Consider the following 27455-nt stretch of genomic DNA (forward strand, 5'->3'; position numbering starts at 1 on the left):
TGGTCGTCGGAGATACGAAGAAGCAGCAGTTTACCGGCAACTGTCATCAAGGTCGAGCACATGCAGGAGAACTGTCGTTCTAAGAAACCAAAAGGAAATGCTAAAAAACAACAAAAAAAAAAAAACAGAAAAAGAATGTGTACGGAATTCAAGCTCAGAATGACGAAAAAACCAAATGGCCAAAACGTTTCAAATGTTCCTATAAAAATATAGTGAAACTTAAGATGTGCAATGGGGCTACAGTTTTGCCATTATTGGAAGGCTTGTCATTTTTGTTATTTTTGTAATTTTTATTCGTTCGTAAAATGAGCTGCTCCGGGAAATAGGTTTGGGTTGCATACAACGAAACCCTGTGATATTCAATCCAGAAAGTAAAAAAAAAAACCACCGCTTCTATAATATGGCATAATGCATCAGTTTTTATTAATTTTATCATTTAGTTATTGATTCACACATTCAAGTCCCAGATTATCGTATAATAATCAATGTGTAAGTTTTGCTTCTTCTGCTTTACCTTCATATTACTCTTTGTTAATTTCTTTGCATTCTTCTCATCGTTCGCTTTACTGTTGCTAACCCCGTTTCTTTGCTACCATTTTTTGAATCCCACCGCCCTGAACCAAATTGTAGGGCTTCGATCCTCTCTTCGTCAAGATTTTTGTTTCTTTTTTTGTGTATTGATTTAAATTAAATATAATATGGCATCAAAATTTACATCTACTCTCACCCTTTCAGTACGTTTTCACTTTTTAGGAACTCGTCGGTAAGGTCCAGCCCGTTTCTCGGCACCGGACTTTGCGAGAATTGATGGCACTCATCGTTATTCTGTTGTTGTTGTTGCTGTTGCTGCTGCTGCTGTTGCTGTTGTTGTTGGTGAGCGTGGTGTTCTCTCATGACCGCCCTCAGTTGATCCCCGTGGGGATCAAAGGGGGGACAATTTTCATTAGATCTATTCTCATCGTTGCACCTACCCATCAGGGGGTGACCTCCAAGGGGTCCTATGTGGCCACCAACAACGTGACCCCCAGCATTCGAGGAAACTACGGCCTGCGCCTGGGAGACAGCTAACCGAAGTGCTGCCTCCGCTTGGGACCGCAGAATCGCTTCGGCCTGTTGAATGCGTATAGCCGTTTCCGACGATGGACCGCAAGGATTCTGCCCGCCACCTAGGCCCCCACTACCAGCACCACCGCCACCGCCAAGCGGTGAATCAACGGAAGGATAATTTTGTCGATTCGCCAGCGGATATTTCATTTCGTTGAAATTGATAAAATTACTTTTCTTCTTCAGCGGACCCAGGTTCCCAGGCTGCCCTAAATGATCGGCGTGAATTGAATTATTCTTGAAGGTTTGACCAATTCGCATTGCGGTGGCCAAATTGACGACGGCCGCCTGCACGGCCGATGAAGTTCCATCCGTCGGAAGCATCAGATCGGGATCGAACTTCGGCTCCTGCAGCATCATCATACGCGAAAACTGGCTATTGTTGTTATCCCCCGGTACGACCCCGAACGGATTACCGTGACCTCCGGCAACGACAGCAGCCGCAGCGGCAGCATTCGTTAACCGATGGTTATCGAAAACACCGACAGCACTGCTGCCCCCACCACCGCCGCCTTCTCCATTCTTTTCCGATCCCATGGTCGAGGAATTTTCCGAGTAATTTAACGGCGAAATGCTATTCTGGGTCAACTCTTTCACGGAAATCATCGGATTCGAACCGCTACTGCCCATACCGAGTGCGTTCGATTCCTTCTCCCGCTGCTCGACGACCGCCTTGGTGAACATGTACTGGGCCGCAAACTGGTGCTTCGGATCCATCTTCATGTGCTCGATGTGGGTGATGAGACCTACAAATGACAAAAAAACATGAAAACCTTACTTTGTTGTTAAGGGTATGGAAACCTTACCGGACTCGTGGGTGAACACCGCCTGGCAAACCGAGCAGGGCCACATCTGCAGATTGGAGCGGAACGGAGCCCCGGCCGCGCCGCCCGTCCTCGGATGCGTCAGCAGATGCTTCCGGAGGCAACCCTCGTTCACGTAGTGCTTACCACACATCGGACACGGATGGTTCGCTACTCTTCGCTTCACTGTGGTGTAAGAAATGCTATGTTTCAGTTCCGCTAGACAATTAGTACTGTATCTCGTTGGGGTTTGGTGAGCCCGATGGGATTTCGAAGGGGGAGTTTTGAGGGGTAATTGTTGGGGGAAACCGATACCTACCAGCCACTTCTTTGTGGGAGTACTTGATGTGTTCGTTGAGCGCATCCACCCCGAGGAAGATCTTGCTACAAACGTTGCACGTCACGCTGTTCGAGTTGCTGATCAAAGCTGCATGCTGCTGCAGAACGCCGAGATGTAGTTGAAGTTCCTAAAACAAAAGATCATTCGTATTAAAGAATAGAGTGATGCTGATTTCTGGAACACCTACCTTAGAAGTGTGCGTCCGCAGGCTGGACTCGGTGGCAAAACCCTTGCCACACAGATTGCAATGAAAGGGCCGGCTCTTGGCACGCTCGACCTGGGCGTCGTGGTTGCGCAGGTGCTGCTGCAGATTGGACAGCTGGATGAACGCACGACCGCAGTCCGGCAGGTGGCACTTGTACGGACGCTCACCTAAATTTGTTTTTTAGTTTGTTTGGGCGATTCCGGAAGATTATGGTTAGGAAATGTTACAATATAGGTGAGGGTTTAAAGTATTTAACACATAGTAATTATTGGATTGGAACGTTTTCGTCGTGAGAATGCCTGTATTTTGATTTACGCTTAAGTATTTAGATGAAAATTTAATGTTATTTTTGCAAAAGATATGCGTTTTCCCTTTGGGAAAACTGTTGAAAAAGTCGCCGATTTGCATGGTCATTGACAATTAAAAGCGATTCAAAACGAGTATAAAACCAGCTGAGGATTCTGTTCGTGGTAACAAAAATCTGCATGGTACACCGAGTTTCGTTATCATCAACGGAATCTTCATGCTGTGTCAAAAAGTTTTTTCTGAAGCTTGGGTAAATTCTGATCAAAGTAAAAAATTATCGATTATGATGAAGTCATAACGAAATTTCCAACATTTCTTTATTAATCAGGAGATTTAGATCCAATTTGGTGCAATTGTGCCAAACAATGAAATAAAGATAATTATTTTGGAAAAGTTGTTTCATTCATCGACATAGTCTCCATCGAGAGTAATGCGTTTAGCGGTTCTCCAACCTTTTGACGCCAGTTTTGTTGTATTGCGCGTCGAATCCTTCAAAATATTCGTTGATTCCCAACTCTACCTCTTCATTCGAAAGGATACGAGAGCCACATTTTTACCGGTAAAGCAGGAAAGATTCGCTCAATTTATTGGTCTTGTTGCGAGCAAAATGTTGTTTTATTGAAAGGAGCACTTTTTTCTTTGCCGCATGCATTGATTTCAACGTCCATTTGAATCAATAATTTACAATATTATTGGCGAGAACTTCTCCGCACAGTGCTGACTAGGAAATGGGTTATAGTAGAGTAACCCAACCCCGGTGGAACCTTGGTTGTACGCTGATAGAGAAGAAGGGCTACGTTACTCCATATCTTTCCCGAACCCGAGTCTCCCTGGGACTGCCGGTAGGCGTTGCTTTAGGGAGAGGGCAAGTTTGCTTAGGGCACCCCCTTGTTCGAACAACTTGCCTGGCTTCGTAAACTCAGAGTTAGCCTTCACTGGAATTTCGATGGGTGGTCCATCCAGCCGGGATGACTGCTCACAAGGTGTTCTCTTCGTCGCACAGCTTTCGCACTATGTTTTCCGGGGTAGCATCCGACCCGCTCACTGTTAACATGCTCCTTACTTGTGCGTAACGAGGACATATGAAGAGCACATGCTCAGCGGTTGCCTCTTCACCCGCACTTGGACACATGGGTGAGCCGTGTGCCCAAACTTGTGCAGGTACTGCCTTGAGCAGCCATGGCCTGACGGTATCTGTTTCAGGTAGAAGTTAACTTCCCCATGGCACCTCTCGATCCATCCAGTTATCTCCGGAATGATTCGGATTTTTTTTTTTTCGGTAATTGGAGGTATCCAACGCTCTCTACCACTTTTTTATACCTGAGTATGGACGTTGCCACGCTAGCTCTCAGTTTCCACTTGCTTTTTTTCCTGTATGGACTTCCTCACTGCGACCAGAATCGTAGATCTATTGTGAGATATGCCCGGGGGTCTGCTGTATCCCGCACTTCTGTTAATAGCAATACCTCTATTGAGAAGTGGCATGCTTATTATTATTGTTCATCAGTGCTTGTGTGTAATGTGCTACTCTTCCTTTACACGCTTACTGTTCTACTATACCGATACTCGTTCCTCTTGCCAAATATCACCAACTATAATTCCCTGGAGAAGTTTCGTCGTGCGTCCTTCTGGCCAGTTTTATTGATAAGAGGGACTTATTTTTTGTTAAGATGAAGTCACGCAAAGATATTTGTAGATTTCAGCGGAATGGAAGGGTAACTGGGTGGGGAGCCTGAGAATAAACCCATGCTTAAGTCCTTTTTGACATCGGATGGCCTGGTTCTACTAAGATTCGAACCCACGACCATCCGCTTGACAAAGCGGACTCTGTAACCTTGCGGCTACGCAGCTGGTCTAGGAAGCTTTCTTGGAGGCATTGTCGACGTAGCTCTTAAACGTGAGCTTGTCGTCGACCATTACCCTCAGGAGCCGCAAGGATCGTTTTGAGGCGATAGTGCATCCACCGGCGTATATCGCCGTCTTCTGTTCCGATTTACGGTTGTTAATTACGATGACCTGTGTCTTATGATGTGTTAACTCCAGTTTCCTGAAGGGCATCCTATTCTCAACTACGCGTATGGATATCGCGGCCTTTAACTCGACCTCGCTAACTGACGCGCCGTAGACTTCTAAAGCTATGTCGTCCGCAATACCAACAATCAACGCTCTCGGTGGGAGCTTAAACTTTAGCCCACAGTCATACATGACATTCCACAATACCGGACCTAGGATGGAACCTTGTGGTAGACTCTGCGGTAATCGGGACGTATTTCTGACCTTCAAGAAGCTTTCCAGAATTCTGTACGGTGGCACCGGTACTCTGAGACTCCGAAGCGCGTAGACTGTGGAGTCCCAGCTGAAGCTATTGAACGCGTTTTTCATGTCTAGCGTGACAATTGCTCAATAGCGAATGCTCCTTCTCTTACGTTGAAGTGCTACCTCGGCCGTCTTTTTGAAGATCCGCTGTGTCAAGCAGACAGATATGGGTTACCTGGTGGTTTCCCGGCCTGCGGTAGTAATACCAGCCTCTGTCATTTTCATTTATCCGAGAAGAGGCAGTTGCCTCAGCATTTCTGCATGACCGCCCTGAACAACCCAGGGGATACCTTTATGACCAGGTTTGGGATTCCGTCTGATCGTGGTGCCGGGAGTGGAGTTTGTGATCTCAATGAGTTTACCCTCCGTTACTCTTGCAGCCTACTCGACCTATGCGCGGCTGTACTCACTTACTGTTTGATGTGGCTCAGCAGCCGGAGGCCAAGGGTTTGGCTCGTGGTGTGGGAAAAGTCCCTCAACAATCCGTTTCAACATCTGCCGGAACTGACGTGCCTCTGGTCTCGACCGTAACGACCCTATAGGCGTCATCCAATTGGCTTGTATTGGGACTTGCGCAAAGTCTATCGGAACAGGCCCATTTACTGCCCTTTGACGCCTCGCACGAAGCTATGCACTGTGGAGGTTGGCTATCGCGTCGGTCCACCAGTATGCCGGCGGTATTCTATTTCTTGGCTGACAAGACCTAGGCATAGCAGCGTCGCACACGATAGTGTAGCAATAAGATGTTATTACTTCCGCAAATACATCGGCATCAAAATGTGATATCTTCCAGCCGCGAGTGATTCGGGTATTGGGCCCATCGCCGCCTTTTGTCTACGTTGTAACTGACCGACTGGTGGTCGCTATCAGTTCTGGGCTACCCACTATCACGTCGATGATTGACTCCGCATCGTTTCTACTGTAGGTGCTTTTTGGACCGACATTGGCCAGATCTAAGTTGAGCTTCGCCAAAGCTTACAACAAAATATGACCCTTCTGATTAGTACAGTGACTTCCCCACTCAACAGTCTAAGCGTTGAAGTCACCCGCCACCACCAACGGCTTCGGCCCGTTAGCTGAGCAAACCTCTCTGGAGACCAACGCGGCGGAGCATTGCAACTGCACTAGAATACTCCGTCCACTTCACGATCTTCTTAACCGGGAACCTGCCTGTCGTCCATATAGCCACCATCCCGGACTTATCAGGCACCCAGTCACCGTTTCCGGTAGAGCTGCGGTAGGGGTCCGATACGATGGCAATGTCCAACAGTGGCTGCTTGATATAGCAGTTGCTGTGCCACGTAGCAGTGGTTCTGGTTTAATTGCGTCACCCTCACACCTGCGGTTTAGTAGCCGGCTTACTAGCCGGGCATTTGGGGCCTTCCGTGACGTGCTTAGCGTCCCACTTACCCACTTACACCGCATTATGGCCTGCACCACTGTAGCGTCGACATAAGCAGGACCACGACTTATATTCCCTCTCGGAGCACCTGAAGCAAACATCAGGCTGTTGCCTAGCGAGCATTTCGACCAACCAAACTTCAAATTAGTTTTCTTCATGACTTTGTTTCCTTTGGACGATGGAAGCTTCGCGGTGGCAACTTTCCGGAGACGGATTGCCTCTACAGCTACCACCATACCACATTCCTTTATGAGAGCTTATACAATGTCGCACTTTTTGGTGATTTCGCCCAGGTTTTTAAGCTGGAGTGTCATCTCTGGAGTGGAGGCCCGAGCTTGCACGTCTTTCCCTAATACTTTTTGGGCTACATCTTCCTAGGTCACACTTTCCCTTCGCGTCTTCGAGAAGTTTTTGAATCATTTGGAGATCGACGAATGGTCCGAACGTGCTCAACCAAATCTTTTGGCTGGGTGTCACCTTGGACCCATTGGTTTTGAGTATCAGCACGTCACCCTTCTTCTTCCTCGCCTTTCGCGGTTTCTTGGCGTGGTTCTCCCTTCTGCCGTCTTTTGGTCACCATGGTAGTTAATTTTCCGTTACCCGTGGTATCCTTGTTGGACTTGTCAGTCGGAAGCCCAACATTCTCAGTTGAAGGACCAGCCGGTGTGGGCTTGGCTCGATCAACCGGCTTCAAATTCTCGTGGGAGCTTGTCTCCGGACTGCCTCGTTCGCTTTGCCGCCGGTTCCGTAGAACAGACCTCGGCGAACGACAATGCGAAGCGCTTTGGCATTGTTGAAGTGCTTTCTCAGCCAAAGCTTCGTAAGCGCAGCGTAGTCCACCCTCGCACTGTTGATGCAGATGCGTAGCAATAGAAGACTCTGTTTCAAGTGCTTCGAGATATTGCTATGGTAGTTCGCAAACTCGATTATGGCATCGAGCAGCGCTGACAGTGCCGCCACTCCAGGTAACGTTTCCATCTCTGATTGGACTGCTGCTTTCAGCAGATCGTCGGAGTCACGTTAGTTATCGGCCTAACTACCCCCTTTGACCGCGTCCGTTGGTCCCGGTGGAGATCACTGGATGCCACCTCTGGCGTATGGATTTGGTGGTCAAACCGCTCCCGTGTTCGCTCCCGCTCTTATAAACTTTTTCATTTTGGTTGAATGGTCCCCCGTCCAGCCGCTGTGGAGTAGTCGCCTCTGTAATCCCACGGTGGGCTAAGCCGAAGCAGGGAGGTCATGGCTAGGGTAGGTCGTACAAAGCGCTTTATGAGTAACTATGTCGATCTCGACTGGCGTAAGTCGGGAAAGGGAAGAACTAATTCCCATCGTCTGATCCTTCTCCTGCCTGATTCCCACCAAGCAATAAACGCGGAACGTACTGGAAGGCCTGCCTGGTTTTACGGCATGGAGACCACTGCATCTGTTTATCACCTCGCTGTTCCGAGCCGTTGTTTCACGGCTGTACGAAGAGAGCTCGGTGCAGGTGCCAGCTCCACATCGTAGTGTAAAACGTGTACCGACTCATATACTCAATACTGCGACCAATTGCCATAATTGGAGCCTTACTGGTATCGGTCCCAATGGGCAAGTTATTGCATTTGGGTGATGGGAGCGGCCTAAGGCGGCATCCATAAATTACGTAACGCTCATAGGGGGGAGGGGGTATCCTTGAGCGTTACGATTTGTTACACAGGGGAGGGGGGGGGGTGAGTTAAACGTTACGTAACGAAAAATCTCTGGAGAGATTCTCCAAAAACGAGCATTTTTATCAAGGAAATCCTTCTGCAGCGTTACGTAATTTTGATGGGGGGTAGTTGTTGGCGTTACGTTTTGTTACGTATGGGGGGTGGGGGTCCAAAAATTGGATTTTTTGCGTTACGTAATTTATGGATGTCGCCTAGCTGCTTCGTCTAAGCTACTGAGGAGTACCGTGGCTTTTAGGGGAGTCGACGGCCCAGTGTACGATACTCCGCTGCCGGTTCGCTGGACTGTTCGTTTACTATCAGTGGACACACACTAGGAATGCATGCCCTCGGCGGTCGCTGAGCGCCGGCTGGTGGGGGCATGCAGCTCTGCCAAAGAAGGGCTGCTCTTCTCAAAGAATACAGCTCATCTGAGCGTCTGTTTTCTATGTTTGTAATGACTCCGAAGGTTGTATGTTTTTCATGTTAGAGGCGTCCGTTCATCGTCACAGTACCAGCGTGGGACTCTAAACAGTACTGTGCACGATGGGGCTATCCGGTGCAGGCACCACAAGCCAGTCGAAAAACCAAAACAGGAAACATACAACGTTAATAAAAACTAGAACCATCGGTGTAGACCAACGCAACGAAAACTGACGAGCGATTGGAATAGGCTAATGAAACTTTGTTGGGAAGTACTCGATTCCTTTTCGACATGATCGACGCCGTAGCCGTTGCAAGAACTAGAAAGGTATAAGCCTCATTGCTTTCAAAAACATAGCCATACGTAGTATGTACCTTCCATATCGATACATCTATAGAACCTCAATAGACCAAGTCACAAATCAATCAAGTTTTGATTGATGGGTGGCATTCCTAGCTTATAAACAAGGTCATCGAATATGATCAACACCGATTCAAGTAACTACCTCGTTAGAATAAAAGTGCACCTAAGACCTTCCATGCCTAGAACCGTTCTGTGGGGTGTCATCAAGCGCCTTGAAAGCAGAATTGAAAACCTGGGAACATGAGACAATACAAGAGAACTGGATATGCTCAGTAGGGCTAAAACCAAGCGTGAAGAAAAGCCAGCAATTGCTTAGTTTTAATAAAAAGGAACTAAGAACAGTTACCGGACTGTTCACAGGACACTGTCCAAGTAAGCATCAACTAAAACAAATTGGTCAGTCAAATGACGAAATTTGTCTTCTCTGCGGGTTCGAATGTGAAACCGCAGAACATTTGCTCTGCACTAAAACAGCGCAGGATAAGAGCCTTGGGAAAAGGAACTTTGGAGCCCTTCGAGGTCTGGTCTGCAAATACTGGTGAGGTAATTAATTTTATAAGAAACTCACACGACGATCACTCCCATCAATAGTGATATGTCTGCCACGAGTACCTAGAATAAAGAAGAGGTATACCACAAAAGATCAAAGAAATGGTCGCAGTGATCCAAATCTTACAAAAAAAAGACCTTCCATTGTAAACTACATTCGGTATCGGCATCGACGAATCTGGAACGACTTAATCCTCATACGCAACGCAAAGTCCTATAACTGCGTTGCCACTTAGAATAGATTTTAGTGAAGCTTCTTTCGAGACGGAAGGTATCATCTAGTTTGTGGAATGAGATCGAAGTGATGCTGGCTGTGATGCTGCAGCAAAAAAAAGTCGCGAAGTGGAGCTCTCTCATATCTTCCAGAACAAAAATTGTTGGCTGGAAAAGTAAACGGGTGAGTACGCATCTTTTGATGCATTCGCTGAACAAAGCGTAGTTTTTAACAATGTTTGTCGTTAATCTTCGATTTTTAAATGAAGATTGAAAATTGCTCGGAAAGTGCTAAATGACAGTTGGGCGAACTGCCATTTAACACTCGGCCCTTGGGCACCATCCTGATTGCGAAACGCTTTCGTTATTAAAGACCTAATATTATCGGTAATTTTTAGACACCACTCTCTGTCTCTTTTCTTGATTTTTAGAAAGTTCTGATAAGCAAGAATTTGTCGATTTGCCTGATAAAATATAAATGATTTTGATAAAATGCTGCATGATGAAATAAATTAAACGATAGTGATGTGAAGTATGACGAAGTATGACAAAATATAATGGAGTTTGTCGGATTTTTTTTAAATGAAAAGGTGAAAAAAAATTGATAGTCTGGATGTGCAATTTATCTGTTGTTAATAGTATACTCGAATACGCATTCTAAAATGAAGTACTAGGAGGAGTGATGGCTGATTGAAATGTTTTGTTATGATTAGGATGTTATTAACAAAAAAACTAAACGAATATTCCTTTTTATCCTTTAAGTTTAAAAACGCAGCAAACATTTTCCAAAAAAGCGAAGACTTCATTCTCAAAGAATTTATGTTCATTTTTTCATTTTAATTTTTTTAATCGTTCATCACTTTGGTTACCGACAAACATACTTGTTGCAACCAAAAAGACCAAACACGACAGAATTGCTGAGCTACTCACCTTCCAGGAAGACTGGAGAGCATCAAAAGCTGCAGAATGTAGACGATGATAAATACCCAGACGCACAAAGAAAAAAGCAGTCAATATAGCAACTCTTTTGTTGTAACTTTCTTTAAACAGTTCTGGCAACCAGAAAAGATTGGTTTAAATTCCCATGACTTTCCGTACAAAATGCAATAACATTTCAAAACTTTGTTTAAATATACAGGGTAATTGGTTCCTCGTTGGGAGTATTTCACGGGCTAATAAAGAACCCCGTTTGATAAAAAAAAATATTCTAAACATATGCCCCAACGCCTATCTGCTTAGTGTTATTTGACTTTTAGGTTTTTTGAACACTCATTCTTAAAATGGCTCTAACTTTAAATGTATACCGCTTAAGGCGATTCTGCTGGTTTCATTTAAAAGCTTAGAAAATTTCATAAGAGATACAACCCTTACATATCAAATTAAATGTAAAAATAATATTTCAGAAGCAAAAATGGTCAGATCCGTATAATTTATAACGTATTTTAATATTTTCTCAGGGAGCTCCGTAGCCGCGAGGTTACAGAGTCTGCTTTGGTAAGTGGGTGGTCGTGGGTTCGAATCTTAGTAGAATCAGGCCATTTGATTGACAAAGACTACAGTACCTCTGTTTACTCTCCTTCTATCAAAAATAAGTCCCTATTATAATAAAACTGGTGTGAGTAACGAATGAAAGTTCTCGCCAGGGAATTGTAATTAGGCGATATTGTTAGGATGGACAGAGGCTCTGTATAGCAGAGCAGTAAGCTTGAAACGGAAAGGTACAACTTACACACAAGCACGGATATGAATGATAAGCGTATCACTTACTCCCATAGTGATACTGCCAATAATATGAAGTGCGGAGTACAGAAAACACCCTGGCAATTTCACAATAGATCTAATCTCTGGTCGCATTGCTGAGTCCACACGGAAAAAAAAATTCTCACAAAAAAAAAACGTTGTTAAAGTTGTTGTTTTTCAGCTCAAATCGAACGTTTAAAACCGCTCTCTGTTATTTTTGACATTTAATTAAACATATATTAGCTAGTAGAAATTTTTTCCACTTTTCAAATGAAATCAATAGATATGTCTGAGTGGCGTACATTTGAAGTTAGAGTCACTTTAAGGAAGAGTATGCAAAAAACCTAAAAGTTAAATAGCTCTGAGTAGATTAACGATAGGGCATGTGCGTAGAATAGTTTTTGTCATCAAATGTTGCCTACTATCAGCCCCTGAAGTACTCCCAACAAGGAATCAATTGGGTCCTAAAGCTTCACACGGCTTTCTGATTCTCATGTACCAGCTGAAAGAATCTAATTTTTAAACAAAACGTGATATGAGCTGGAGCTTGACGATCGCACATTTCGTAGTTGCACAGAGAACCACGTATATGGCAACTTGGGATTAGTTTAGAAAGGAGATTGTAAGAAAAAAGGTTTAACAGCCGTTGTTGTCGAAAACCGAGTTTACTTCTGCATCTCCACGACTGCGATGGAAAAGAAAGGTTGTGTCAACGTGGTAAGTTACTATCGGATAGTATTGCGTGCAAAATTAACTCATTACGATGACAATCGATGAGTATCTTTCACGAGAGAATACCATAAATAGCAAAATATGAAAAACAGATCCTATCACTTATTCTATGCGAAAAATATCCACATATGAGTTTATTTCAAAATTTGACTGAATCCTGAAGCATTGCACAACTATTCGATGAAAACTTATCGCGTTGGATTGGGTTTCAGTTTTGCTGTCACAGTTCCCATAACGGTGAGCGGCTTGTCATTTCTCTTATATATAGTGTTCTCTGGTCGCATCATTCGGCCATATTGGAACGGTTTGAATCTGCGATACTAGTATTGATCCGTCGACATTTTAATCAGTAGTGTATTATTTCGGCATGTATACTCTTCTGTGCCGTATAATGTACCAGAGGCAGCAGTAAATTAGTTAATTTTGCTTGTAATTGTCTCATAAAGTCCAAGATTGTGCTCGAATATTGTTAATTGGGTTGTAAAGCTATAGCAGGTTTTATATGTCATTTTAGAAAGATGCCTTCTCTAAGCAAAATGTGTTTTTAAAAATACTACAAGGTATACAGCCCTAGGGTTGTATGAAATGGTGACGTGGGACTAAACGCTGTAATTACTGTAATTACAGACACAATAAATTCGTTTGTTCAGTGATAAACGTAATTAAATTCTCAGCCTTTCCTTAATTTTTTTCAGAAATATATTAATTACACTCGAAAGAATTTTATTTACACTTAGTGATGTTGTGCCTGTAGTGTTTTTTTTTCTTTTGTACAAACAACATTCAACAATTACAACCAAGTTAAAGCTTGAAAAGATTCATTTTTGTTTTTTGCTTCTCAAGTTTGTTTTATTTGCCAACAAATACATTCACTGTATTACGAAGACAGTTAATATAAGTATATTATTTTTTTTTTGTTAAGTTGGAAATGAAAAAATATCTAATCAATGTTTAGTCAATGTTTAAATGCAAAAAAAAAGATTTTTAATAGATTAATTCTTTCTTTTAGGCTCTCGCCGGCTCTTACTCTTTTATAATTTTATATTTCTAGGAATTTGCTCGTTCGAGATTATGTCGGTCACGATTATTCAGTGAATGTCGAATATAAAAAATAGATAAAAACAACTTATAACCGTTGCAAAAAGTCAATTCTTGTTGCTTGTTGAGTAATTCATGGTTTTTATGGTTATCATATTAATGAGATAAACTTTCAGTAACCATCAGTACTAGCATTACAGTTTTGATTGCACGCGAATAGAAGTCGTGCCCGCTGCAATGATAGACGACGAGAAACTAGCGGCGCTCTGCTCCACGTATACTCTACGGTACTGTTACTTTTACCAGCATGTTTTCTTTCAAGACATCAGTTTCTATTACGCTTCTATTAGTTCTATTAGCAGGTTTAGAAATTGTTCAAAGCAAGGTGTTGTTTCAAACTTTTCGAAAAACCTGTACTTTCGAGACATCAAATTAGTCTAGATTCATGAAAGCAAACATAAATTGACCTATTGGGACGGGGAGACTCTGTCAATTTCTTTTTGGATATTGATACAGAGTAAATTGCAGGGAATGGTTGGTGTCTATTCATGTCGTCTGTGCTAGGAATACTCGCATGTAATTGGTTCATTGTTCGCGTAAATTTGTCCTTGGCACATTTTATGGATTTAAGGCGCTTTGCAATGAGAAAATAATGATAACTAGCATATTACAAAATTGTTATACATTTTATCTATCCAACAACAGATTGGTTATTGTTATCCATCATGAGGTTACGCTGTTACTATCGTTTGAAATCTGACGCAACATTTGCCAGTTTCAACTCCAATTTTACAGAATGCATACCAGCATAGAAAACAAAGACGTAGTCCCACGTCAAAATGTTCATCGTTGTCCTTTGATTTTTAAATGAAGAAAAAACTACTCGAATGCCATTGAATGACAATTCGCTCATGTCTGAATTGTCATTTAACAGATTTCGAGCAATTTGTATACTTCATTTGAATACGAAGGACAAGGATAAACATTTCTTGAAAATCACGTTTGCTCAGAAAATTACACTCTTTCAGCTGATACACAAAAACCACAAAGCGGTGTAAAACTTTAGGACCTAATTAGGATGAAATTAGGCAAATGCTTCCGGTATAGAAATACTAGCATTATCCATTGGCTTTTTTACTGAGCTTTTAAAACAATCATGGTTTTATATGATTCCAATAATTATGTTCGATGATTTTGTCAACTTAAATAATTTGAAGAAGATCACCTAGGGTAGAAGCACCGGTTTTGGTCATGGCCATGATAGAATAAAATTGATAATTGTGAAGAAGTATCTTGAATTACTCCTATTTCGAAGTTTCCTATTGAAACTGCTGATGTTGTTCGACAAATACATTACTTACTGTAGCAAACAAATATACGTGTTTAACTTTTAATAAAGCAACTTAACATACTCTTCCAGGTTTACTGTACAGTCTAACGTCTAGGTAATTTGCAAGCTATTTTCGGTAGAGCATAATCTTGTTTAAGTTTGTACATTTCTATAGCAAATTTCGTTACCAGCATCAGGCACAACTTATTACAGCACATGGATAAAAAAATAGGCATTATGATATGATTTTTCTCTGCAATATCAAAAATAACAAAAGCTTCCAGAAACTATCAATGATCCATTCTTGGCCACATATCAAAGCAATCCTGATATTGGCCATATGTAAACAAATCCATGGTAACGTATTAACATTGATGCAAAACATTGAAATTACGAAGTTTTTCGGGCTGTCATAAGATATCGCATGAGATCCGTGAAAACACAAAACTGGTTTTGGATAAGAAAGATCATATTACTGCAGCACCGCTTTTTGATGTAATATATCCGTTCTGCATGATATAGCCGTTTTCTATTGGTTCAGATTATTTACAAAATTTTAACTTCGGTTTTATCTACCGAAACTAACGCTTCGGACTTTTAACTATAGTTGGTAAATATTAGAGGTGGGAAAAATGGTTCACTATAGTAAGCGGATCAGAGCGGTTCCGCTCACTAAGATGAACTAGTTCTTTTCAACAGCTCACTCGCTCTTTTCGTTCCTACATAATTTTTGGTTTTAATCAGTGTAGCTATTATCAGACACCGCAAGCGAGAGCCAGGTGAAAGCCTAACGCCCGATTTGCCAAGCGCAAGGTCGCGCGCAAAACTACAATAGAACTCCCAGAAACAAGCTGCCACCAAACGTCTGCCCTGATATGCATAACCTGCATTTCTCATCGCCCAGCCCCCAGCTAGTCGCAAGAGCATGCAAAAAAACAACTTGCAACAGTCCATAAACAGGTACACGGGTTGGCTAACGACGAGTACGCACACGAATGGATGTGGAACGAAAAGAACGAAAGAACTGATTCACTGATCTGGCAATCCGCTCGCAGGCTGATCAAAAGATTCAATTCTTTGAAAGAGCGAAATCTTTCGCTCTCAGAAGAACTGGTTCCTCCGATGGCTCTTTTGTTCAGCTCGCAGGCAATCCGCTCGCGATCAGAAGATTTCGGTCTTTTAAAGAACTGATTTTCTGATCAGCTCGTGAGCGGATTGTCTGCATAGATTCAAAAGATCAGTGAACCAGTTCTTTCGCTCTTTTCGTTCCACTTTTCATGTGCGTCCCGGCGTTAGCCAGCCCGTGTGCTGTGAGTGAACTGTGGCAAGTAGGGTTTTTTTTTTATTTCCGCGGCTGGTTATGCATAGGAGAGCAGGCAGTCGGCGGCAGCTATTTTCTGGGAGTTATATTGCAGTGTCGCACGCCGCTTTGCGCTTGGGGTGTAAAACATTCATATGGCTCTCGCTTGCGGTGTCTGATCAACACAATCAGCTTCAGCTTTTTGCTTGAAGTAAGGGGTGAGTTACCGCTCTTTAAAAAAGAGCGATAGATCACTCACTCACTTTGAAGAACCAGCTCTTTAGATCAGTTCGTGAGCGGATTGCCCACCTCTAGTAAATATTACAAATAAGTTTCTATGTGAAAAAAAGCAAAGAGCGGAAGCTTATTAATAAAGATAAATGACAGAAGAAAAATTACCATAGATCAATGATGTGATTTCAGTGTTATTAAATATCCTACTCAATTCAAATAAAATTCAAGCTTAAAGTACTTTGCACTTCTAGCTTTGTGTGAATATGATATTATTATTTAGTTTGATTAAAAGATATACTGGCCTTTTAGTTAGTTAAATAACGAGGATTTTCTGCTGATAAAATATATCTACATGGTGAAGTCAAATTATAAAATAAATTCGTGTGAATTCAACTTTTTCGCGAATTGGCCAAAATAGGAGCCCCGAGTGGCCAATTAAGAAATGCTATGGCCAAAATAAGAGCCTAGAGAAGTTTTTTGGTTGGAAAATATATAAACAAAATAACATAATTTTATTATTTAAACTCAATGTTAGTGAAAAATATATGCGAGTTCATCCGATTTCCACGTTGAACTGATTCAATTACATATTTTTCGAAGGAAGCAGGCCGAATACCTCTCATCAATAACATACTATAGCCAAAACCGGTGCTTTCACCCTACTGAAAATAAGAACACAACTTCATTTGAAACAGACGTTCAATATTTCATAGACGCTAAGTTTTATCTCAAAACTCGTAATCGTAAGTCATATGGAGAGTCACACTGAGGTGTTAGCATAATCTCAACTGGAGTTGGTGGATGTGGTCTTCGTTCCTATGGGAACAGATCCATACAACAACCAAACTCCAAATGATTCACCCACAGCCTTGTGCGGCTGCCATGGCCTTCTAGGTTACCATTAGGCACACGTTTAGAATAAATGACATTCAACACTGTCTGTATACTGACCTACACGCATACACACACTCGCTCTAGTAAAAGTTTGATTTTTGCAATTCTGTTTTGTGAGAACCTCCATCAAAGCCTGTGTGTTTAGTGGAAAAAAGGTAAGAGTAATTTTGATTAGTAACATAAAAAAAAATCAACAACTATTGGAAGAAAACAGATCAACGTTCGCCTTACCGGTGTGCAGCCGGGTGTGCTGCTGGACGTGCGACAGCTGCTTGAACTTGCGATCACAGTAGGAACATTTGTACGGTTTCTCGCCGGTGTGAACCCGGATGTGCTGCACCAGCTGGTGGTTGGAGGAGAAACTCTTCAGACACTGCTGGCACTGGTGCGGTTTGTTCTCGGGTGGGGCCAACTGGGGCAGCAGGTTCTGCACCGACAGGATATCACCGGTGCAGTTGAGCTCGGCGGCCGCCCCCGGGACGGCGCACAGGTCCCGTACGTGCTGGATCTGCATTCTGACTCTGAAAGGCCGCGCAAAGAACAGGAAAACACACATCCCCGAAAGGACGATGATTAATACTGCCTAAGGAGAAGGGGGGGCGGTGAATGGGCGGCGGGCGAAATTACCGCCCGCCTAGGCTTCATAACTAGCAAGTAAACATATAATAGAACTACTAATAGGTTTAGATTATGTTTTCATGATTTCTTTTTTTCTTGTTGTTGTTTGCAACGCAGAATACGACATAATAATATATCAGATGTAACACATAAAGATTTTTGCAATTTCCGTTTTGAGGCCTGCCCGATCAGGTGTTGTTTAAAACTTTCGACCGCCCTTTTTCGCTAGTAGTTTGCATTAGTGGTGGTAATGGTGATAGCAGCAGTAATAGTGGTAGTAGTGGTGGTGGTGGTGGTAATAATAATAGTAACAGTAACGGCGATGGTAATGCTGCGCGGAAACTTTTCGCGACTGTGATTTGTTTAAAAACCACCCGTAATTAGATAATTAGAAGCGCGTTCGTTGTTTAATGAAAACTTTCACCGAAGCTTTGCCGGAAAACGCACGACGTCCGCGCCCGTACCAGCATCCAACCAGAGAAGAATCTCTTCCATACCTCCCTCCCACCCCGGCGATGCAAAGAAGGGTAATTCAAAGTTCACGGGAACAGTGTTTAATAACAAAAGAAATTTCGCTTAAATGTCGTCTAGGTGAACCAGCAGAACGCAGAACCTCGACCGACAGAACATAAATCTCAGCCAACGTAGGAAAAGAAAACCGTCATCCAAGGGAAATGTTTAAAACAACTGCCCTCCCTCGCGGTAGGAAATAGATCACACCAGGACGGGGGAAAAGTGCCAAGTCACAACACTCTCGGAATAGGAAAATATGTTCCCCGCAAGTCGAAAAAGGGGGTTTTGAATTTTTATTAAACAACTTACACCTCACGGACGCTCGAGGAGAAGAACAACAACCAAAGACTTGCTGCTTCTTGCTTGCTTGCTTGCTTGCTAGCTTGGTGGAAAAACGAAGGAGGAACCGGGCGGTAATAAGAAAAACCGGAGTGGTGGTTTTTCTGGCCTAGCAACCCGGCCCGGGAAGGGGGTTTGATAAGATTACTCTCTCGCCACTCCATTTCTTGTCGTCGTCGTCATCGTGCGTGTGCTATGCTATTTTGAGAGAACAAGCAGGACAACGACGACGACGATGTCGTCGTCGGATTCACCGAAAAGTGGACGAAGTGGTTTTTCGTAGAGGGCACAATGGAAAGATGGACTGTGTGCTGGTGCACCACAAGAACTAAGAACACGGAATCAATGGAAACCCCTTGGTGGCTGTTAAGAAACTGGTTCTGATGATGAGCACTGTTCCGGATCTGATTGAATGGTAGTACTCTTCTTATATTGGGAGGAAGACTTACGAAACGCAAATATGATCTATTTCTCGGTGGGAGGAATAATCACCATAGCCAAGTATGACTTACGGGAAAAGTTAGGAAGATTAATGCTGACTACAACGATGTTGCCGCAAATAAAGCAATTCTATCCAAACATGACTCTTTATGTAAATAGATTAGAATTGGTGTAGGCACAGTATAAAATTGAAAAATAAAATGTAAGAAAGTAAAATTGCACTGCATGGCGATTGAATGTCAAGCATAGACGAAACTTTGATAATGAAGCTACGCTTTAGAGTAAAAAATGCTTCAATTTTTTAACATTTTTAAAATTGAAAATGATTAATCAGTCTTATTAGGAAAGCAAACAAATCCTAACAATTTAAATTGCAAATTTCTAACAGTGTTGAGAACTCACCATTTGTGATTGGCCACACAATCTCATTATTCACTAATATTTATCATAAATACTCAAGCTACTAACAAACCCCCCTTAAAAAAATCAAGTCTAGAGAAGAAAAAACAACTCTCCAAAAGGCTATAAGAGACAAGAATTCCGTGTTCGGCTCAGAATGACGATAAAATACTTCAGAAGGCCAGAATAGGCAAACCAAAAATTCAAAATTGAGATAACAATGCTTCCAACAATTAGAAAAGCCAGAAAACATCCCATAAAAAGTTCAGTGAAACGAGGACAGGCTTCTACGGGCTCGAAATGCATGAAAAATTAACAAAGCGACCTTTAACTGAGCCCAAAGAGTCGAAGAATCTATAATATAGATCAACAAATTCGAGATCCAAGCTCTACACATGAGTGTTTTTTTCTGCTCCAAAAAGACATTCGGCCCTGTTATGCTTCGCGATTGGGCCTAAATTAATATCAGAGTTGAAAAAAGACCAAGAACGGCCAAGAAATTGATTCCATATGACGTGAAATAACTCCTGAAGGCCGTCAAAAGCCGAAAAGAAATCAATTCCAAAAGTTGCTCAAAAGGACATTAAATAAAATGTTCGGTTGGGAATATTGAACGCTACTTAATGTTACATAGTAGTAATATCCGAAATCTGAACTTTAGCGTTACGTTATTTGTGTCCGACGCCAAACTCAAAACGACAAAAAACACTCTAAAGCCCACAAAATGGTGCAAGAATGATTGCAAATTGAGCTCAGAATAGTGAGATTTGAAAAAAATTCCTCTCGAATCACGCTGAAGAAAACTTGCTTCAATGATTCGAATTGAATTGCTTGAATGATTTAACAAAAATGAAATGACGAAAAAATGCTTCTAGGAAATTTAGCAAAAACCAATAAAGCGCCCAAAATGGAATTAAAATGTAGAACAGTCGATTCAGAATTACTGAACAGACCAAAAACGAGCATGATTATAAAAAACAGCGCTCAAAATAGCAAAAACCACTAGTCTAAAAACCAAAGGAATGTTTAAAATTGAGCTCAGAATAGAGAAAAACACTTCCAGAGGCTGAAAATATAATTTTAAATGATGTTCAGAATGATAAATTGAAGCTCAAAATGGTGAAAACCTGTTTCTAAAGGTTTTTCTGCCCAAAACGAGAATGGTCCTTAGAAATGCGAAAAACTTAAGGGCTAGAAAAGACCTAGAATAACTCAATGAACAGCTCAACATTACAAAAAAAGCGCGTCTAAAGTTCAATAAGACCAGAATAGAGAAGCACACTAAATTAAGCTCAAAACGATGAAAAACGCTTCAAAGCCAGAAAAGGCCTCAGAAGAAAATGGTCCTGAATTGGAAAAAGATCAACCAAAGAAAAAAATAATTGCAAATTCAGTTCAGAATGACGAACAAATGCTTTCGAAGACCCGAAAAGACCACAGAAAAATCTCACTAAACTGAACTTAGTATGATGAAAAATTGACTTTGAAGCCAGAAAAAATAAAACACATAGGATCTCAAACTAAGGTCCAAAAGAGATCCATTGAACTTCACAGGATCATTTTCAACCAGAAACGTCGGAAGAGAAATTGATTCTCAATTGAGCTCAGAATGGCTAAAATACGCATTTGAAAGTCAAAACACCGGATGCCATGAAAAAAAAACATCGATCTGGAATTTTAGAAAGTTCATTTGAACTCAGACCAGCACAAAAGGCTTCTAGAGACCTCAAAAAACATGATCCTACATGGTGTTCAATAAGGTCGAATACAACCTTTCATCGCTGTGTAAGTGCGCGTCATGTGCATTATGTGTATTAGTATAAGTGTCGGCTTTAGCCTCGTATGTAGGCTTGGGGATTTGAGACCGTATCCAGGCTCGGGATGCTCCCACTGGTGTTTATCGAAAAAAAAAAATTGTGAAAACCAACGCCGCGTGCTATTAGGCCGATGTTTTGGGGAAGGTTGTGGCCCCGGCACTTCGGGACCTCTACGGGAAGACGGGGTGATAAGTGTTTCTTACGTAAAATTTTTCGAGAAATACGATGAAACCTTCAAATTTAAAATAAACTCAGCTACATTTGCCGAAAAATGCAAATTTAGTTTTAAAATAGAAAAATAATCTATCTGGCAACACGTCCGGTCAAAAATAATATTTTTTCTGGATTCCTTGGTTTATTTTCTTCAAAATTCACTCATCACTATTTTTCGGGTGTCTTACGGCTATAAACTATAAAATAAATTAATTACAAAATTTACAACTATTTTCGTAAAAATGTTATATCTCGAGATTGGCTCATATTACCTCGGGATGATAGTTGTTTCTTACGTGAAATTTTCCAAGAAACACGATGATATTATCAAATTTAAAATGAAAATGGCCGCATTTGCCGAAAAATGTAAATTTAGTTTTCAAATACAAAAATAATCTATCTGGCAACACTTCCAGTCAAAAATAATATTTTTTTCGATTCCTTGGTTTATTTTCTTGAAAAATCATCTATCAGTATTCTGCGGACGTCCTACATCTATGAATTGTAAGAAAAAGAAAAACGGAATTTTGAACAAAAATTGCCTGACTTTGTCACAAAGAGGGAGGTCCCACAGAGCGGGGGGTGTTTCAATCGACACCAAAATTGGGATTTTTTCATAGTGAACCTAGATGAATAATTCCCCTAGCTTTGAGCCAAATCCGTGATGGTCGTGTCCAAGTGGCATGTAAAGACTGGAACGCGCAAAAATTGGTCAACTTCAAATTGGTGTATTCCTGTTAAAAATGCATGGAAAAAACCATGAAATGTTGCATTTGGAAGTTGATTGTATATACAATAGTTGCTAAAATGCGTTTTCATCGGTTGCTGTCCAGTTTTCAAAATGGCGTCCAAGCAAGAGCAACAGCGTGTCAAAATTTTGCTCGCGCCGCAAGAGAATCCGACGTTCTCGTACGCCAAATTGGCGAAATTGCTGGATGTGACCAAATCAACCATAACATGCATTCCAAAAGTGTTCAGGGAGCGTCTGTCGACCGTCAGGAAGCCTGGAAGCGGTGGCAATCGTAATTCGGACGTAGCAACGACGATGAAGAAGGTGGTAGCGAATTATAGGCGGAATCCTAACCTCTCCATCAGGTACGTCACTGGCAAGCTCATTGTCTTCCATATTAATATGCAGCGGGCTAAGAAACGAGCCGGGTTGTCGACGTTTAAGGCGGTGAAGGTTGCGAACCCAGATTACGATGAAAACACCTCGGCAAAGCGGTGGTCCATTCTGTGCCGAACACGCATCAGCATCGGTTGTGTTTCGAATTCGCTCCGATAAAATTCAAAACGTGTGCACAAGTGCTGGCATTTTTTGACCGGGCCCGGTGTCTTTTGTTTAGATTGCTGTTTCGCATTCAAGGTCAAGTGCCTTTGTGTAACTGTGTCGCTTTGTAGCTGCCTGCTGTCAAACGATTTGGTGGTGAGTACAGTGTACTCCTGTGGACGTTTATCCAACACGAAGGAGAAAAGGAAAGGAAGGTACGTGCTTCTTGTCTGTCCCATCGGCGCGCTAGTTTTAGCGCGATGGATGTAGATCCCTCACCTCCCGCACCTCCATTCTCGAGTCCCCCCGACCCTGTCCCTCCTGCCCCTCCTTCTACTGTTAATTCTTCAGCTTCCTCACGTGTCAGGTTGTATCCGGACGGATCGACGCTTCCAGTGGCAGTTTACCTCAGGCCTAAAGCAGGGCCGAAATCGAAATCATTGAATATATTACAGATTTCGAAAGACCTGACGTCACACTATAAAGCTGTGACTGAAATTTCTAAAATCAGGCCGAACAAGCTCCGTGTCGTGGTCAATGACCTTAAAGAGGCCAACGATATAGCTTGCTCCGAGCTCTTTACACGGGAATACCGTGTCTATGTACCCGCTAGAGATGTGGAGATCGATGGTGTCGTGATCGATTCGAGTCTTTCCGTGGAGTGTATATTAAAAAGTGCTCAAGGGTGCTTCAAGAACAGCACATGTCCCGATGTGAAGGTGCTCGACTGCAAGCAATTGCGGTCGGTATCGCTCGTCGGTGACAAAAAAGTTTACACTCAGACTCGTTTCGAGTTACGTTCGCCGGGTCTGCACTACCAAGCCACATCTCGATCCACCGGGTTCGTCTCCCTGTGAGGCTCTACGTGCCCCGCGTCATGAACTGCCTGAATTGCAAGCAGTTAGGCCATACAGCCGCCTACTGCTGCAATAAGGCACGTTGTGGCAAGTGTGGGGAGTCTCATGCGGAAGATTCTTGCAGTGTTAACGCTGAAAAGTGTATTCACTGCGGGGAAAATCTGCATGAGCTCTCGACATGTGCGGTGTACATGCAGCGCAGGGATAAAATTAAACGGTCTCTCAAAGAGCGTTCAAAGCGTTCCTACGCTGACATGCTGAAGAAGACCGTTACCACTTCTCCCGTTACTTCGAACCCCTTCGATCTGTTGTCCTCTGATGAAACCGATTTTGACGATTCACCAGCGGGAACATCCTATGCCAATCCTGGGGAGTCTAGAAAGAGGAAAAATATTTCCTCTCCTAAACTTCCCCGGAAAGGTCCAAAGATTTCCCAAAGTGAAATGAATGGTACAAACAAACCTAAAAGTGCAGCGGAAAAACCGAAGCAAACTCCTCCTGGGCTTGCAAATTTAAAGTCCCAGAAGGAGTTCCCAGCACTTCCTGGAACATCTAAAACCCCAGTTGTTCCTTTTGCAAATCCAGTGGAAAAATCAAATGCTGAACTGGTGAAATTTTCTGACATTGTGGACTGGATTTTTGAAACTTTCAATGTACCCGATCCAATAAAAGTTTTCTTACAGCATTCCTCCCAACAGTTAGAACATTTTTGAAGCAGTTGACTGCTCAATGGCCCCTCCTTGCAGCGATCGTATCCTTCGATGCCTAATTCATCTGCTAATCTGAAGGATTCTATCTCTGTCTTACAGTGGAATTGTAGAAGTATTTTACCAAAAATAGATTCATTTAAGGTTTTGATAAATAAAAACAAATGCGATGCATTCCCCTCTTGCGAAACTTGGCTTCCTTCGAATATCGATCTCAACTTCCATGATTTTAATATTATTCGCCTTGATCGAGACACCCCATATGGAAGAGTACTTCTAGGGATTAAAAAGTGCTATTCTTTCTATCGTATTAACCTCCCCTCGATTCCAGGCATCGAAGTTGTTGCATGTCAAATGACAATACAAGGTAAAGAGCTTTGTATTGCCTCAATATATATTCCTCCCAGAGCACAGGTTGGGCAACGGCTGCTCTTTGATTTAATAGAACTTCTTCCCTCGCCACGTTTGATTTTGGGAGACTTCAACTCTCATGGCGTGGCTTGGGGTTCCCCTTACAATGATAACCGCTCCTCTTTAATCTATAACCTTTGCGATGACTTCGACATGACTATTTTAAACAACGGTGAAATGACACGTATCCCGAAACCTCCAGCGCGCCCAAGCGCTTTGGATCTATCCTTATGTTCGACGTCGCTACGGTTGGATTGCACATGGAAGGTAATCCTCGATCCTCACGGTAGCGACCATTTGCCTATTCTTATTTCAATTACTAACGGGTCAACTCGTATGCGACCAATTGACATTCCGTATGACCTCACACGGAATGTCGATTGGAAGTTATACGAGGAAATGATTTCCAAAGCGGTCGAGACGATTCAACATCATCCACCACTGGAAGAATACAACCTCCTCGCGGGCTTGATTCTCGACGCCGCGTTGCAAGCCCAAACGAAGAAATATCCCGGCGTAACGATCAAAGAACGGCCTCCCACTCCGTGGTGGGACCAAGAGTGCTCCGATGTCTACACGCAAAGATCCGACGCGTTTTTGGCCTTCCAGAAGGGAGGTATACCTGGCGACTATATACGGTATTCGGAGCTTGATACCAAGCTTAAAAGCTTGGCCAAGGAAAAACTCGTATCGCATAACAATCATTCGGCTATCGTTTCTGAACGTGCTATTTATAAGCTTTCAATCCTAGCAAACCATCGCTATTAAAAGTTACACATTCTCAAGCTTGCAAGAGACAACTTAGAGCAAAGAAATATATGGTAGCTTTCTTTGATGATTTTGTTTCAGTATTGCCTGCTTTAGGCGGAGCGAGCAACATATAGCGAGTGTTTCACGAAAGAATCGTAAACGATTGCACTCAAGCGATCGCAATGATTCTTTCAAATGTTGGTTGCTTGTAGGCGTAATTCTGATACTCCACGTCGTGCTTTCACCGTGATATACCACGATGATTCTTGGTGATTTCAAGAATCAGATGCATTAAGATCCGTAAGCATTAATGATACCTATTTGCTCCGGCAAGCAAACAATTGAACGCAATCTAACGTTCATTTGGATTCATAATTTTGTATCACTGGCGATAATATCTCAACGCTTCTCGCGATAGTGTTGAATGCAAGTGAACTTGGAAACAATAAATACTAACAATCAGCAGCGTTTCTATGGAAAACTTGTACGCGAGTGGAAATAGTCGAACGATAACTGATAAATCAAAGAACACATTTGCATGAAATATTGCTAGTGAGTGAACTTTTCCATGCTTGAGCATGGCTAAAGCAAAGAAACGCGGATATTGGCGTCGGTTCGTAAACGAGACGTCGAGGGAGACTTCAATGAGCACTCTTTGGAACACAGCCCGGAGAATGCGGAATCGCGTAACGGTCAACGAAAGCGAGGAGTCTTCAAGTAGGTGGATATTTGATTTTGCCAGGAAAGTATGTCCGGACTCTGTCCCTGAGCAAAACATTGTTCGCGATGCGTCTCCGGGCCACGACGCGATTGAATCACCTTTTACGATGGCAGAATTTTCAGTTGCCCTCCTGTCCTGTAACAATAACGCGCCTGGGTTAGATAGAATCAAATTCAACTTGTTGAAGAATCTACCCGGCAATGCCAAGAGGCGCTTGTTGAACTTGTTCAATAAGTTCCTGGAGCAAAATATTGTACCGCAGGATTGGAGGCAAGTGAAGGTGATCGCCATCCAAAAACCAGGGAAACCAGCTTCTGATCACAACTCTTATAGGCCGATTGCAATGCTATCCTGTATCCGGAAATTGATGGAAAAACTGATACTCCGTCGTTCAGACCATTGGGTCGAATCAAATGGTCTGCTATCAGATACTCAGTTTGGCTTCCGCCATGCCAAAGGGACGAATGATTGTCTTGCGTTGCTTTCAACAGATATTCAGCTGGCGTATGCTCGCAAAGAACAAATGGCGTCTGCGTTCTTGGACATTAAGGGGGCTTTTGATTCCGTTTCTATTGACATTCTTTCGGGTAAACTTCACCGACAAGGATTTTCTCCAATTTTGATCAATTTTTTGCACAATTTGTTGTCCGAAAAGCACATGCATTTTACGCACGGCGATTTGGCAACTTTTCGCATTAGCTACATGGGTCTTCCCCAGGGCTCATGTTTAAGCCCCCTTCTTTACATTTTTTATGTAAATGACATCGACGAATGTCTGGCAAATTCATGCACGATAAGACAACTTGCAGACGACAGTGTAATCTCTGTTACAGGAGCCAAAGCTGCCGATTTGCAAGGACCATTGCAAGATACCTTGGACAATTTGTCTGCTTGGGCTTTACAGCTAGGTATCGAATTCTCTCCGGAGAAGACTGAGATAGTAGTTTTTTCTAGGAAGCATGAACCTGCTCAGCTTCAAACACAATTAATGGGTAAAACGATTTCTCAGGTTTTGGTACACAAATATCTTGGTGTCTGGTTCGACTCTAAAGGCACCTGGGGTTGTCACGTGAGGTATCTGATGAAAAAATGTCAACAAAGAGTGAATTTTCTTCGTACAATAACCGGACAATGGTGGGGAGCCCACCCAGGAGACCTTATAAGACTTTACCAAACAACGATATTGTCTGTTATTGAGTACGGGTGTTTCTGCTTCCGCTCCGCAGCAAACACACATTTGATCAAACTGGAGCTAATACAATATCGTTGTTTGCGTATCGCCTTAGGTTGCATGCAATCGACCCATACGATGAGTTTGGAGGTCTTAGCTGGAGTTCTGCCTTTGAAAACCCGCTTTTGGAGCCTGTCTTCTCGTATTATTATCAAATGTGAGGTCTTGAACCGTCCTGTGATTGAAAATT

The 27455-nt window shown here is 42.6% G+C and overlaps 1 protein-coding gene across 1 annotated transcript in view; it reads right to left on the reverse strand.

The window, feature by feature from the left end:
* Positions 1-391: 391 nt before the first annotated feature.
* Positions 392-27455, reverse strand: part of LOC129718486 (zinc finger X-linked protein ZXDB) — a 38390-nt gene continuing 11326 nt past the window's right edge. The window contains exons 2-6 of the mRNA XM_055669297.1: positions 17210-17499; positions 2435-2619; positions 2227-2374; positions 1911-2093; positions 392-1850 (exon numbers count right to left, since the gene is read on the reverse strand). Of these exons, the coding sequence (XP_055525272.1) occupies positions 724-1850; positions 1911-2093; positions 2227-2374; positions 2435-2619; positions 17210-17499 (1933 nt within the window). The 3' untranslated portion in view covers positions 392-723. The remainder of the gene's footprint in view (positions 1851-1910; positions 2094-2226; positions 2375-2434; positions 2620-17209; positions 17500-27455) is intronic.

This window comes from Wyeomyia smithii, chromosome 1 (genome assembly GCF_029784165.1).
Source record: "Wyeomyia smithii strain HCP4-BCI-WySm-NY-G18 chromosome 1, ASM2978416v1, whole genome shotgun sequence".
Lineage (NCBI taxonomy): Eukaryota > Metazoa > Arthropoda > Insecta > Diptera > Culicidae > Wyeomyia > Wyeomyia smithii.